This window comes from Rhinatrema bivittatum, chromosome 8 (genome assembly GCF_901001135.1).
Source record: "Rhinatrema bivittatum chromosome 8, aRhiBiv1.1, whole genome shotgun sequence".
In the NCBI taxonomy this organism is placed as follows: domain Eukaryota; kingdom Metazoa; phylum Chordata; class Amphibia; order Gymnophiona; family Rhinatrematidae; genus Rhinatrema; species Rhinatrema bivittatum.
In genome coordinates, this window is record NC_042622.1 from 15072263 (window position 1) to 15088737 (window position 16475).

General features: G+C 44.4%; 1 protein-coding gene across 2 annotated transcripts in view; it reads right to left on the reverse strand.

The window, feature by feature from the left end:
• Positions 1-16475, reverse strand: part of CDH4 (cadherin 4) — a 1019548-nt gene that overhangs the window by 348923 nt on the left and 654150 nt on the right. For both annotated transcript variants that reach the window (XM_029611832.1, XM_029611831.1), the window contains exon 4: positions 4111-4287. In XM_029611832.1, coding sequence (XP_029467692.1) covers positions 4111-4287 — 177 coding nt within the window. The remainder of the gene's footprint in view (positions 1-4110; positions 4288-16475) is intronic.

Sequence of the window (16475 nt, forward strand, 5' to 3'; positions counted from 1 at the left end):
CTAAAGAACCGTTCTACCCACAAAAACGGTTAGAAAATTACTCTCCTATGTTTTTTTTATATTTTTAATCTGCATTTCCTGGTCACACAGTCAGCAGCAGAGGGGAATCTTGACCTTGTGACCCATGAATGTCTCCTGCTCTAACCCGGAGAGGAGGATGGTTATATTTACATCCACTGGTACTTTTCTTTCCCAGGACATTTACTTATTCTGATTTAAGGACAGAATTATTGTATTTTTAACTTTTGCCATTTACAGTGTGACGGGGCTACACCATTCACTAACGTAATCCCTATGTGATTTTTGTTATTTACAGGCAGTGGGGGAGGGTGGTTTTGATAATTTTGATTCCTGCCAGTGCTATAACTCCACCTTTTGGGGGGAGGAGACAGAGGAAAAGGGAGGAGCTGAAACCTTTTCCGGGGGTTTCAATAGAGAGAGGACCTGAAAAATCAGAGAATTCCCTATGATCTGGGAGCAAGGTGGTTGGAGTGCTGCAGTTTTCCCCTGGGTCTCACTGAAGCAATTCAAGCATTTGGGCAAAGAGTTTTTGAAGAAGACGTTTTTAGAAGACTTTTGGATTTTGACTGACCAGAGCCTGAGGGACAGGCTGGGACAAAGATCTTTTGACCCAATCGACCAGTTAGTGGGCTGTGGAAGAGAAGGAGCCACTAACTCAAGAGACTTGTAAGTTTGATAGTAGAATTGCAGTTGAAGAGTTTGACTTTTTTGAACCTGTTTTGTTGGATATTTTTGCTTGAGGACATTTTCCAATCCAGTTCGTGCCTGGAACTACACTCTATAGTTATCCCACTCTCTCTGGTGAGGATATTTTCAAATCAGGATGAAGGTGCAAGAGCAAGAAGGGAAGTGAACAGAAGAAGGAAAACAGGGAAACCATTTGCTTATTGTTCATCATTGGATGGATGCTGATTCTTATTTCGGTCATCTTGACTTGGATCCTCTTCTTTAATGACAGTGAACACTATCTTCCATTTGAACACCATTTACAAACTCCAGTGTTTTCTTCGCGTGCTCTCCATGTGCACTTAATAGGGGATGATGGATGGACCCTTCTGTGACTCCGGTTTTCTCCCTGTTTTGCTAATTTTGTCTTCTTTGCTGCTATTTTTCGCTGTCTGGTACCTTCTGGAGATGTCTGACCTAGAGCATGAAGTGGTCATGGATATTGTGATCGACAGTGCCAGAGAAGTCTTCCTCCCCGTCCAGACAAACTCGGACCCGTGCCACCGAAACGGGGGACCCACTACAGCAGTATTCTGTGGAGAACGCCCATATTTTTGATGTACATTTTGTGACTTTATTTCTCCCGTCAATCCCCCGCGATTATATTTGACATGCTGCATTCCCACCATGTGATATGAAATCTTTTTGTACTTTAAAAATGTGTTTGGGAGCCCTCACGGGGCTTCAGCAGCTCTTTCCGTAGAGAACTGTGAAGCCCGAGTGGCTGAAACCATTGCACTGCATCCCAGAGGTAGGGAATGTCCATTTTAACTCCCTTACCTAAATCATTCCTTGGCCACCTCTGAGGGTGGGGAGGCCCAAGGCAGAGGTCGAAGGATCTTTGCAAACGGCAAATGAATGCAAGAGCTGCAAGCTAATCAGCTCCTCGGGGTCAGCTTTGCTCGGAATGGGGATGGATTTCTTAACAACAGGATGCAAATCACCAAACGAAATCTCCATCATCATTCTGTCAAATTATTTCTGAACTTTTGCAATTACATTATAATTTTTATCAAGCAGGAGACGGAGAATTAGACGTCTGTCAAATAGGTGTCCTCTCGTCTTCAGCTATTCCCACCACTTCTTTCCTCTCCTGGACTGGAAATCATAGGGAGGGGTGAAGATTTAATTCAAGCCACAGTGACACCCGTCAGGAAAAATTGTAACCATGTTATATTGTAATGTTCATTTATGCTGTCTTCAAATAGCAATGTTATTATTAAATCATTTTTGTAGCCCATACAGTAACTTAGTGGAAACCCTAACATGAGCAAATACCCACAAAACACCGTTACAAACTCCGCCCAAAAACCTGTATTTCAGAATGTGAAATCCAAATGGACTTATCATTTCAGTGTATTGCGTTACTTTAAAAAACAACATACTTCCCTTTCTTTGATTTTGTTTACAAAAACACTAGAGAACTTGTTTTTTTTATAAAAGTTTCCAGATTGATAGCATTAGGAACTGTCCCACCCTTATCTACAGAAAAATGATAGCACAGGCGCTGATCAATACAGGTTTCCCACCAATGCCCCATGGTGAGACTCAACCCTTCCCTGGAAGAGCCACCTCTAGGAGCGAGGAGGTGCTCAGTAGCCATTCCTCTCCACTGGTAGCTTCTATGCTGGTGCTGCTTAAATAATCAGGGTACCAGTGCTACTAAACTCTGGGGATGACTTCAGGGAATTAGGCACCACACTACCAAGTTATTCTACACAGGACCCTAAGGCCTTCTCTTGGAAGCATTCCTAGCCAGTTGGCCTTTCAAGATTGCCAAAATGAATATGCATGAGATAGATTTATAAACATTGGAGATGCAATGTATGCAAATTTATCTCATGCTTATTCATTACGGATATCCTAAAAACCAATTCGGTTAGGGGGCCAGATGCATTAAGTCCTTTTGCCATAGATACAAAATGGGAAAAACTCTTTAGTACATTTGGCTCTAAATGAGCCCTGGCTCGAGATAATATTCGGTAACCATAATAAGGAAAGCAACAAGTTATAAAAGAAATGTACTATGTAGCTTGTGCAGTTCATTAAGCCATGCAGTCCCTTTAAAGCAATAGTACTAGCAAAAAAAAAAAAAGTTTTGGATATTTCAGTTAGCTATTAAAAGCAAGCAAACTCACTTTTATTTCTATTATTACTCCTGAAATGATGTAAGCTCCTCTTACTTAGCCAGACCCACTACTGAGGATCAAGGTACTCCTGTGCAAGCCACCACACAGGCACGGGTTACCAATTGCTTCCAGAGTCCAGTTTCACCTTATGATATTACTTCTGATCACCTTTTTCATGAGCGACCTATTGCTTTTGTGAGAGAGGCTACAAGGGCCATGTCCCAGGGAGAGAACTGTTGCCTATCCAGGGTGCTCTACCCCCTGCACCAGCTGCCTCAGGTATTAAGTACGCAGAACGCAAAAGAGGGCCTTCTCCTGTCACTGCCTCGAGTTGTGGATCTCAGCACCACAATTACTATGCTTGATTAGAGATTACTTAACATTCAGAGAACATTGCAAGTCTTGGCTTCTTATAAAGGCTTTTAAGTAACACAGGTCTTTTAAATGGAACTGTAACTTTCTGGGATTTTAAGAGATTTGGTTATTAATTTTAATATTTTACTTCTGCCGTAATGTATAAATTATTGCTGAATTGATATATGCTGCTTTTGCTTTCTTGTAGAGTGTTACCTGCTGTATGCCGCACAGAGCTTTTATTACACTTTCTTCGACTGATAGGAGTGTGCATCGATAAAACGTTCATTTTGTTTTTCCCCCTTTTTTTGTGTTTCGTTAGGTTTCATTTTGTTTTTGAAAAATTTTGTGTTCAGTGCGCACCATTTGAGCTGTAACAGTGCACACAAGCTTAAATGGCGCGCATTATATAAAAAAATTCAAACACGAAATTTTCTGAACTTTTATCGTTTCGGTTTGGAAACGAAATAGGCAATGTCGCCGACACTGCCTATGTCGTTAAAAACAGCAGCACATCCGTATCAATAAATAAATGTAAGCTAGGAAATAAATTAAACATGGAGAAGTGTAAGGGCTTGAAGACGGCATGAGCCGCCACCATATGAACGGTGTGGATATAACGAACGAACGGCACATACTTCATTATATGAAGGCCAAGGACATGAGCGATTTGGGAAGGGGGAGATAGATGAAAGGAGATGAAGGAGCAGTGAAAACAACCGCACACAGCTTGAAGAATGCAGCCAGTACCAGTGCTCAGTGAAATTGCTCGACGCACCACAACGTTCTCCGGTGCACTAGGCTCGCTACGAAATAGACTGTGCCCCAGATTCCCTTATAGGTCAGCGCCCACATTACTGTAAGAGGAGGTTCTCCTTACTCTGACAAGCTGCTCCGGGAAGGGCCCCCGGGAGTTTTCTGGCACGTTGACAGGCGGGATCACCCAGTCTCTCTTCTGCCGTCTCAGTACATTGGGATCCTGCCGTTGGCGCCAGGGTAATAAAGTGCTGCTTGGCTGCTGTGGAACATCTGGCGATGGCTTCGTCTTTCCTTCTTGCTATGGTTTGTTTGTTTTTTGGGGGGAGGGGAGAAGGGGAAGAGAGTGAAAAGAAAAAGCAATCAGTCCCTTTTCACAAACAACCGCAGGAGAATAAAAATCACCTGTCAAGGCTACTACGACTCTGAAGGATCATGTGCAGCTATGGATAAACCCGAACAATGAAATAAAAGATTTTACCAGTCAAAAGATGTATATAATGTACTGTATAGACCTCCTTGTTATCATTTGTGGAGCAAAGTGCACAGAAATCACGTTCTTGTCTCTCCTGACCTACGTGGGCCCCTACGTGCTGATCCCAGGCGCGTTTATCTGGGGGAAGGGTGGCTAATCGAATAGAATGCAAGCGCACCCAAGTCAATGGCCCTTTTGAGAACAGAATGGCTGAAGTGCAGGTAAAAATCACACCCACCCCACCCTCCCCTCTATGCTCGCTGGGAAGAGGCGCCCCTGGGGAGGAGAGTCTGGGCTCCAAGCAGCATTTTTCTGCAAGGAGCTTTTAGGGGATCACTTTCAATGCGGACTCAGACGTGCAAGTTCACGCTGAAAAGTCAAGTGAAACTCAAGACATACCCATGCCCAATTTGAGGAGGCCGTTAGAAAATTACCCCCACTAGGGGCAATTTTCAATAGCCCCGCATCTCCCCTGCAGCTCGTTTTCTTGTGTAACGTACACACACCTTACACCTTCTGTTTGTGTGAGTGGCCGTTTACTACCCTGACCTAAACACCTTCCCCCACCCCGGGACTGCCTTTATAAATTGTCTAAAGCGTACATTCTGTGCAAGCCCGCGTGCATTTCTAGCGCACAGAGGAGGGAAATGTTTAGTCAAGTAAAGTGTCCTCACTATTTGCACAAAGCTGTGGAGCTGTCACGAGTGGATCAAGACGCTTTATTTCACGTGGGCTGCCGTCATTGAGAGATGGAAAGTTTACCAGCCCAAGGAAAGCAAGAACTATCCTCCCATCCCAAATTTCCAGGCTGGGGGGAGGGGGTGGGGTGAAGGAAAAAGGAGTCAAGAAGCTGCATGGCACACCAGCCGGTCCCCTTCCTCACACTCCCCCCTGGACTTGCATGCACACTCCCTGGGGTGGCCGGTAGCAGCCCAGTCTGTCATAACGCGGCTGCGGCCGTAGGAGCCATGCAGCCAGCTGGGAAGGGGGGAGGGGGGGAGAGAATTTTTCCCAGCCACACACCTGGTTCTAGGAAATTGTTTAAAGGAAGTTGGGGAATGAAAAGGCAAGCTGAGATGTTGGTGACACTGCTCAATCCCATTGCACAGCTTGACTCTTCCCATCATGCATAATGATTCCCTGATGAGACCTGACTGTGGACCACAGAGAGATTGCAAAGTAGAATAAACATATCATTTGTCACATTCAGTGTGCAGTCCTAGAACTCGCAGAATTTTGTGACTCTGAACTACAAATTTCACTGTGGAAGGATTAGCTAAGCAGATGTCTCTAAGACTGAACACACTCAAGGTTACAGCAATGCACAGGAAACAGAAGCATTCAGAACCCGGCTTTTGTGCTTTTCCATTTTGCAAGGAGATGAACACCATGCTAACATCTTTAGAGAATGTCAGACTTTGGACAACATTATTGCTCCTTTAAACAGATTATTCTGAAATTTGCATCTGCAGCCACTTTTCACCTCCTAACTGGTATTTTAATGCTATGAAGGTGGGGAGGATCCTTGCAAAGAGTGAAAAGCTCAAGCTGTCGACGGCTAACAGAAAATACAGGTGTGCAAGTCAGAATTCTTACTGTAAACATTTTAGGTCAGGGGCAGGAAATTCCAGTCCTGGAGAACCACAAACAGGTCTGGTTTTCAGGATATCCACAATGAATATGCATGAGATATATTTGCATGCCCTGCCTCCACCACATGCAAATCTCTCTCATGCATATACATTGTGGATATCCTGAAAACCAGGCCTGTCTGTGGCACTCCAGGACCGGAGTTGCCTACCTCTGTTCTAGCATATAATTTGGATGCTGTTAATAAAGCACTTCTGGTATCTATGAGTAAGAAAATGCTTTTCTTTTCTGCTTTAAAGAACACAATGTTGATAAATATCGATAATCTAGATCAATGGGGTTCCAATCCTGCCCTTTCATACCCCCAGCTGGTCGGGTTTTCAACGTATCCACAGTGACTACCAGGGGCGGATTCCCGATGACGACTGGCCCGGGGATTCGCCGCCCAGGTCAGCCCAGGAGATACCATGTGGTCTGCCGAGCGCGGCTCTGTCACAGCCGTGCTCGGAAGACCACGTGACTAGAGCAACCGGCCCACCGGGGGATGCCCGATCCCCCGATAGGCCAATCCGCCCCTGGTGACTATGCATGAGATATATTTGCATACAATGGAGGCAGAGTGCATGCAGATTTAGCATGTGCATAGTAGGGATGAGCAGCAGGGATGGATTCGTCCCATTCGGTATTCGTATTCGTCGGGACCCAAATCCGTTGCATCCATTCTCGGGGGACCCCCGTCTGTTCATTAGTTACATATGCATTCGTTTCCCAAAAAAACCCCCATCCCAACCCTTTAAATTTAATTTTCTACAACCCCCCACCCTCCTGACCCCCCCCCCAAGACTTGCCAAACGTCCCTGGTGGTCCAGCGGGGGTCCTGGAGCGATCTCCTGCACTCAGGCCGTCGGCATTCAAAATGGCGCCGATAGCCTTTGCCCTTACTATGTCACAGGGACTACCGATGCCATTGGTCGGCCCCATCACATGGTAGGAGCACAAGATGGCGCCGACATTCCATTGCTCCTATCATGTGACAGGGGCTGACCAATGGCACCGATAGCCCCTGTGACATAGTAAGGGCAAAGGCTATCGGCGCCATTTTGAATTCTGGCAGCCAACAGCCCGAGTGAAGGAGATTGCTCCAGGACCCCCGCTGGACCACCAGGGACTTTTGGCAAGTCTTGGGGGGGGGGGGTCAGAAGGGTGGGGATTTATTCGTTAGTGCTACGTTGTATTCGTGGGGGTTCGCCATACATTTCGTGACCCCCATGAATACAACGAATATGGCATATACGTTGCGGATTGCCAATACGTTGCAAACGAATGCACACCCCTAGTGCATAGTCATTGCGGCGTTCCTGAAAACCAGACCGGTTGGGGGTGCCTGGGGATACATCTGGGGACCAGTGATGAAGACCAATCCTGGCTTTTCCAGACATCCTAATGACTATTCAGGAATTTTATAGGAATGCATTTGATCTGCGCAGCAGGCAGATTTCAGCTGCCCTGAAACCCTGACCTGTGGTGGAAGGTCTTCAGGACTGCGGTTGGGAAGCACTTTTCAGGTATTTCCCCAGTTATTCAGCCTCTAATGCACGAGAGTGTAATCAAGCTAAAATCTATATTCAAGAGTCTCTAAAAAACAATCACTGCTTTTATACATTTTACATTGTAATAAACCCCGACTATTCACATAACATCAGGCTCCTTTGATTTTATACAATTGTTAATGTATATATTAGCATTTCATATGGACAAAAGAAATGCAGGATTAAGATCACCACCAACATAGCAAAACTAAGGAGTAAATGCATTTTAAGTGGGGAAAATATACATTGCAACCAGAGAAGCATTAGCAGAGAGGGTAAACGTGCGCTCATTTTACTCTGAGCTCTGCCAGGTATCTGGCTGGTCCAGTAAACCCCTGGCACACATTTTGGGTTTCAGAAAGCTTTTTCAGTCCTGACTGCAAAACCGTCTTCTATCCTATTTCTACAGGAAACAAAGAAAAATCGTATTTTTCAATGAAAACCCCCCAAACTCACCCAGATCCTTAAAGGTGCCCTAGTGACGTCTCAGGATGATCAATTAACAGAAAGAAAAAAAAAAAAAAAAGAAATGAAGATAAGACAGAAATTGAGTAACCTTTTGCTTAAAGGTTTCCACAAATCCGCTTTCAGCCCTTACTTCAAAGGGTACAATAAAGGTTAATTACCACGCCGGGAGATTTTTTTTTTCATTTATCTGGCGGGAGGTGGGGTGCTCATGCTAATTAATACTTCTTTGAGACTAATTCATAACATCGAACAGTAAAGGACGGCAGATAAAGACCCAAATGACCCATGCAGTCTGCCCAGAAAAATGTTTAAGGCTGTAACTGCCACTCCGAGCAGGTCACCTCCAGGCAGAAATTTTCCATCTAAAGTTACCCCATTTCTTCATTTCCATCCCCAAGCCACTAAGGGCATTCTGCGTTTATCCCACACCCATTTGAATTCCATCATCATGCCTGTCTTCACCTCCACATCTTGACAACGCTCTGAAGTTTCATATCACGACCCCCAATTCTCTACTGGAAAAGGTTCGATTCCTGCGCGTCATTAATTCCTTTCACATATTTAAGTCCGTACACTGACGTCTTCCAGTCTCTTCTTAAATCGTTCCGTGCAGACCCCCACACCATTTTGGTCGCATTTCTCTGCATTTGGTTGCTTCTATCCTGCCTCTATCCATTTTGAGATGAGGTGTCCAGAACTGAACACAGTACTCCAGCTGAGGACTCGCCAATGACCTGTACAGGGGCATCACCACCAACTTTTTCCTGCTGGTTATTAGGGATGTGCATTCATTTCAAACAAATGGGTAAAAAGAAACGAATAGGGTTCAATTAATTTCTTTTGGGGGTCCCCAAAACCAGCTGAGAGGGCCCTCGAATTAAATCCCAGTCATTTCATTCATTTTGAATACAATGACTTCTATAAGCCATTAAAGTCAATGGACTCACAGAAATCAACAGAAGGGCAACAGGTGTACAGTTAGGAATTGATACAAAGTATAGAGCAGCCAACTAGCAGATATGGGTAAGATAGACATGTGGTCGAGGAGACAATGGGGATGATGTATCACAGCGAAGCATTTTTCTAATCCAACCTATCACTGCGCACTGAATATAGTGACGCTGACCTCGAACACTGAGCATGTCAGGGATTTGCTGTGCATTCCTTCTGAAGGCATTGTCTTTGAAGTACACTATTTGAGCTCTCTCTTGAGTAACTTTTCCTGAACAACATTTTGCTGCTGCCCATTTTAGAATGTCACCGTGCTGGTCACACAATAGAGGAAAGCCAGTTGCTTGCGATGCCAGTTGCTGGTGCCCTCTTTTGGAGCCTTGGTGTGTTCTTCCCACTTTTCTGCTTCTTTGCTCCTCTCACGGTGACTGCCAATGCTAGTACCCCTTTGCCCCTTTATGAAGCCTTAGGTTATTCATGCCATTTTTGGTGACAGTATCCAGCATCCACAGTCTTTCTAGGTTCCCCCACCTGTTGATTTCGTCCCACAAATTTTAAGACAATTGATTAGAAAACTCCAATGCTGGAGCCCAATATAGATTGTAATGCTTCCCCCATTGCCTTTAATGGCAAACAAAAAACAAATCAATCTAAAAGATCATTTTGTTTTCATTTTGAAACTAAAGAAACAAATTGGGATCCACATGAAATAAACTGTGAAACGAAACTAATTTTTTTCTTCTGGTTATGCCTCTCTCTTTCTGTGCAGCCTAGTATCCCTCTGGCCTCAGCTACTACCTTGTCACAATGCTTCACTGTCTTCAAATCATCAGACACTGTCACCCCAAGGTCTCTCTTCTGATGCATGCCATCAGTCTCTCGCCCCCTGCCCCCCATCACATTCAGCGCCTTTAGATTTCTGCACCCCAAAGAATGACTCTGTACTTCTTGACATTGAATCCCAACTGCCAAAACTTCAACTATCCCTTGAGCGTTCTTTGATCGCTTCTCATCTTTCTATTCCTTCAGGTGTGTCCACTCTGTTGTAGACCTTAGTGTCATCCGCAAAACGGCAAAGTTTTCCTCCTAGCCCCTGTGCAAAGATATTGAACAGAATCAGCCCCAGAACTGATCACTGAGGCGCTCCACTTATCTCCCTTCTCTCCTCAGGCCAGGTTTCATTTACCACTACTCACTGTTGTCTGTCAATCAGCCAATTTGTAATCCATCCAACCACCTTGGGACCCACTCCCGGGCTTCTCATTTTATTCATGAGCTTCCTATGCAGGACTGTATTAAAGTTTTGCTGAAATCCAAGTAAACCACTTCCATAATCCAATCAAAGAAATCAATCTTATTCATTTAGGGGCAGATTTTCAAAGGGATACGTGTGTAACCCCCGAAAAGCTGCCCCTTCCACCCACTGCGCGTGCCGAACCTATGTTGCATAGGCTCGGCAGCGCCCGCAAGCCCCGGGACGCGCGTAAGTCCTGGGGCTTTCCTGGGGGGACATGTCAGGGGGGGCGTGTCGCGGCAGCACGTCATCGGGGGGTGATCGGGGGGCGGGGGCCGTGGGTGTGGTTTTGGCCCAGGGCGTTTCGGGGGCATGGCCGAGGCCTCTGAAACTGCTCTCGAGCCAAGGAATTGCGCGCCGGCAGCTGGCCGGCATGTGCGAGTTACGCCTGCCAGGGGGGTTTAGATAGGGCTGGGGGGTGGGTTAAATAGGGGAAGGCGGATGGAAAGTTCCCTCGGAGCGGCCTCGGAGGGAACGGAGGCAGGCTACGTGGCTCGGCGCGCGCAGGCTGCCGATTTTGTGCAGCCTTGTACATGCCGACCCCGGATTTTAAAAGATATGCGCGGCTACGCGTGTATCTATTAAAATCCAGCGTACTCTTGTTTGCGCCGGGTGCGCGAACAAAAGTACGCGCGCACATACTTTTTAAAAATCTGCCCCTTAATGTGACCTCTCTCTGGTAAAACCATGTGGCCTCGGATCCTGCAACCCAATTTTAATACTAATTTGAGACTAAACCAAATGGCAGCTGGGGGTGTCCATGGTGGGCAGTGTCCATAAGGTGTTACCTTTCTGCTACCCCTTTTTAATCTCGAGAATGGAACCCAACAGATTCCAAGCTTTGCGTTTCTCAACCCAGCTACTATTCCCAAAACACTTTGGTCACCAATTATAACTTCACCAAAATCTGCCCTTTCCTTTTTGAACATATTACCGGAACCCTTATCTACTCTATCACTCCCACTTTATCCTAAATTCAGCTGTGTGACTTATCTTTCAGCAAAGTCGCTATGCTCCATAACCCCTCTTCTGACGTCACTGCATTGGCTCCCTATCTGCTCCCGCATACAGACAAATGCCTTCACTCTGCAGCTCTCACTACCTCTCCTCTCTTCTCTCTCTCTACACCCCTCCTCGTGCACTCCAGTCATTGGATAAGTCCCTCCTATCTGTGCCCTTCTCTACCGCCAATTCCTGACTCCGTGCTTTCCACCTGGCTGCGCCGTGTGCTTGGAATAGTTCCCTCATCTTATTTATTTATTTATTTAAAGGCTTTTATATACCGGAGTTCATGCACTTGTGCATACCACTTCGGTTTACACAGAACAAGGAACAGAAAATTACATCAAACAGATTGAACAATTAAACAAATATACAATTACATCCAACAATTGGGTATAAATAACATGGCTAACTTAGTAGGAACTTAGAGTTTGAGGTAAAGGAGAGAAATAGTACCAAGTGGTAACAGAACAATGTTAATAGCTAAATAATAAATATAAATAGTAAATACAAATTCTTATAATAAATACAGGTGTTTACAGATTACAGTCTTCATGAAAAGTTTACGTCTACAGAATAGGGTTAAGTAAATAAGAACTGGCGGTTATTTCTATAGGAGTGAAGACTTCAAAAACTTCATCTGGATTAAGAGGTATTGGTGTAGCATGCTCAAATATTTAATGATTTGGAAATGTGAGACCAAGGATAAAAATTAGGAGTTGTTTGATATGATTATAAAAGCGAGAATGATTCAAGTTCTGGGATGTGGTTCTGAGCTAGACCTTTAAGTGTAGGCTTTTGTAAAGAGCCAGGTCTTGAGTTTCTTTTCAACTCCAGCCTTTTTGGAGGCTGCTTTTAAATCTTAACCCTCCCCCTCTGATTATGCCGCTCACTGCCTTATTGATTTTAACCATTTGCTTAATAAATTAAATTCCAAGTTTTTTTCGCCCTGTAGGTTGTCTTAATTAGATTGTAAACTCTACTGATCAGGGACTCTCTCATATGCTTTTGCACAGCGTTTCATACATTGAGTAGTGCTCTAGAAGTGATAAGTAGTAGTAGTAGTAGGTAAAGAAGAGAGGACTGGATAAAATTACTGTTTCCATGTATAGAATACATCTTGGATTCACGCGCTCCTCCAGAATTGACACAGGAAGAGCTACGCATTCCTTAGAAGAACGTTGCTGGTTTTATATTTCTTTTTGGTGCAGTTTTTCATGGTTTTATGGCTACTATAGGGTGGGAGAGAGGGGACTCATGCAGCTGTCTTGTGTTAGGAATGTAAATTTACTTTTCTGCGCCATTTCTGTTTGCAAATCTTTTTTCTGGCTTCCAACATGTTGTAGGTAATTTGCATCCAACTGTAATTATATTTTCATTAAATTAGAGGGGGCCTTTCTTTTCTGTTCCTTCTTAACACTGATAATTCGCTTTTTGTCTCAGCCAAGACTGGGGGATAAGCACCTTGATTCAGCCTCAGTGTCTATAAAGGCAGAAGAAATTTATTCCTTATCTATCACACGCTTGGAGCATTTTGGCACTAAGCATGCAGTAAATGTTAAATAAATAAAATTAATACACTTGAGCCAGGGCTGTGGGCAGAGGAGCACGTTACTAATTTGAAACACCACAGACCTTAATTTCCAAGCGGTTTGGCCGTTAGTGGAGAAGAGGAGTCATCCTATCCAGATCTTGAATACCGAGCCTTGGACCCATAAAAAGCTGCTTCCTGATGGAAGAGCGCAAAACAGGTGCTTTCTCGGCTCACGTGATGGGCTCCTTTTTGGGATCCACATGCCGCGATTACAGGCGGCAGGTGGAATTGAAAAGCTGCCCGGGAACTGATGCCGATCCCGCAGCTCTGTGAACACTAGAATAATTAGTGCCAGCTCCTCAGGGTGGCCAGGGCTCTCTCTGCTTCAGGGGACAATTCCTCGGCCAACGATTCGGCAGTGCCTAACATACTTGTCATTGCTTTTCACGTTCGTATATAACCCTAAGATCACTGTGACATCTGGATGATTAAACTGGAAAGACCTGTCACCTTCTTGGAAAAAAATAAAATTAACACAGAAGATATAAATTTGTCATGCCACGGGATTTACTTTGTTGTTTACAATAAGTTGCAGAACACGCGGGATGTCTGCTGTTATTTACAGGCTGCACGCCAACTGTGACAACCCCTGGTAAATCTGAGCGCCGGGCCCACATGTCTCCAGCCGACAGGGATTACTAATAATCCTAACCAGGTCCCCAGCCTTCTAGAAATGTCAGCATCAGAGCTCAAGAATGCCAACTAGAACTGAAGCTGATTTTGGATCAGGGATTATAAAAAGCTCAAGGAACTGCTCTCTCACTATATATCCGCACAGAATAGTGAAACAGAGCAAGAGAGAGAGAATGAAGGAAATAAATTAAATGATTGAATCCATGAGTAACACACACACACACACGCAGACACACACACACACACATACGCGCAGACACACACACGCAGACACGCACAGACACACAGACACACACACACGAGCCTTCCAGTTAAACGTCACTGTGCCACACCCGTCTTCAGGACCGGATTTAGGCCCAGGCAGCAGAGGGCTCCCAATTCTGAAGGCGTCCAAAACCTGGGACTCTCCGCTGCTGCTCTCTGATTTCCAGGGGGCAAACCTCTGCCTACGGGCACCATCGCTTTGAATCCGACTCAGCCAACCTTTACCTTTTCATCTTTCCTTTCATCAGTTTGTGATCTATCAGACAATTACAGTTCAGGGTTTGTGGTCCATTTTCCTAAATCTCATGCTAATGTAAAAAAAAAAAAAAAAAAAGTCCAAACGAACATAGTACAAAATCTCTTATGGCAAATCTTTATTCAGAAGTGCCCAAGAAGGCTTTTCTCCACCGTCTATTTTACTGGTCCACAACTGAAAGCAGCACGTATAAAATCACCTTCCGCTAGGCTTAGCAGTAAGCAGTCCAGCCAGCTGGCACCCCTTCCCTTTCCAGGCAGCCTGCCTCGGGCTCTGGAGACATCTGGAAGGCATTAGCCAGCAGAGAGCACCAGCAGTCTATCTGCACAGCACAGGCTGACTTTGGATCATGCCATGCTTAGGTAAAGGAGCCTCCATGCTAGCGCACTCTCAAATGGCAGGGCACGTTTAGGTGCAGTTTTATAAAGGTTCTCCATCCTTTACGTTGCTCTAAAAAAAAATTAAATAAGACATTTCACATCAAGTACTATAAGAAATTGCTATTACTCTTTGTTTCCTGAATATACAGTACTCAGACCATGGTAAGAGCTGAAATAAATAGTCTTAATTTTGAAAATATCAATACAATTTGTCATTTTCCTCAGCTTGTTTGAGATATCGGCTTCATTCTTCACGGCTTCCGCCTAGCTTTGGGTAAATAATATTCCTTCCCTTCAAAATATCGATTCCAGTATTGTGCTTTACTGAGGATAATTAGTTTAGTTTAGGTTTTATTTTTAAGAAAAAAGAGCTACATATTTGTAGCACGAGCTTTCTATTTCCTTTTCAATATACATTTGAAAAATGGTACATTTCAGTGCCTGCCAGCCTGTATATTTGAAAAGATTTAACAAGTGCACTGTGTGGAGCAGGCAACTCAGTTTCCATGGTAGCTTTGGAAAGGACGGCAGAAAATGATATTTAAAGAAACACAAGATAAAAGAAAGGAATGAAAAATAAAATATCCAAATTTCTCTAACCAGGTGCGCGCAGAGGAACAATTCCCAGCAGACATCACGCAGGAATTCGGCTCTTTTGGTCCAAACTCTAACGATAACCTGTTAATCCGAACACTTGCTTTTTTTCCCTAAAGGATGCTGCTTCCTAAGTTTTCATCCCCTTCAAGGTGGCAGGGGAGGGTGCGGGGGTGAGTGTTTGGAATTCTCAGAGAAGATAATGAAAGACCCTGCAAAGCAATAAAACATCTCTTTGTGTCTAGAGCCCAGGGGAGTCTCCTCATGTACTTAGCTCCTTGCACAATTCTCCAAAGGTTGAGGCCACCGCAAGAGGTGGGGGGTAGGAGAATGATCCTGCTCATCATCCTTTAGGAAAGCTTTATACGATGACATGATTATAGAGGCCTGTGCTGGGCTTGATAAATGAACGGTCTGCTGCCAAGTGGAAGGATGGCGCCTGAGCCCTGAACAAGTGCCCTGCATCCTGATGAGTAGTTTTCCTCTCCTTACACGTCTTGGGCAGGGAAATGCAAAAGAAGACGGTGCAAAATACAAAGAGTTACAATTTCAAAAGGTTGCATGCTACTCAGATATCTGTGCTCAAACAGAATACGTCCAGGGTATTCTGCAGAGTGGCATTTTGCACATGGAAAATCAACGTGGAATATCTGCGCCCAAGGAAGGCGACAGCGTGGAGTCCAAAATGATGCTTGTGAAAATGAGGAAACTGCAGCTCGGAGCAATACTAACTCACATTGAAACAGATTCATTCAACAAAACATTTTACTACAGGATTTCTAGGGGTGTGCACTGATTAAATGAACATTTTGGGTTTGATTCGTTTCATTAGGTGCACGTTTTCATTTATCTTTGATTTTTTTATTTTTCGTTTTGGTGCACACTATTTCCATTTAGGGCGCACTATTTGAGTTGCAATACTGCGCACTAAAACAAAATAAAAGTCCCTCACAATTTTGGGAAAAAAAAGCTATCGTTTCAGCTTTGAAACAATATGAAAAGACAGAGGAAATGTCATTAAAAATGAAAGCACACCCCTAATGATTTCTGTAGTCCACATGATTGCATTTACGTACAGTGGTAGCTCTTAGTTCAGATGTTTGCTTTCTTTCCTTTCTCCTGTTTCAGCAGGAATTGCACCACGGGCTATGTGATGACCCAATGGGCGTTAGACAAAGGCGCTTGTACATGGTTTTCCTATGTCATTAGTACTGATAGGCTGTGCCACAGATTCTATTCACCAATCGTGCTATTTCCATCCTGTACGACACCAGGTGCATTAGTCTTCAGGGCAAATATTTCCTACCACTCAATAGTTTCTCTGGGTAAGCCTGAATAGCCTCAACCATATAGTCTGTAGTGACTGTAGATTTCCATCAGCTGTTGCTGTCTCAGTTAG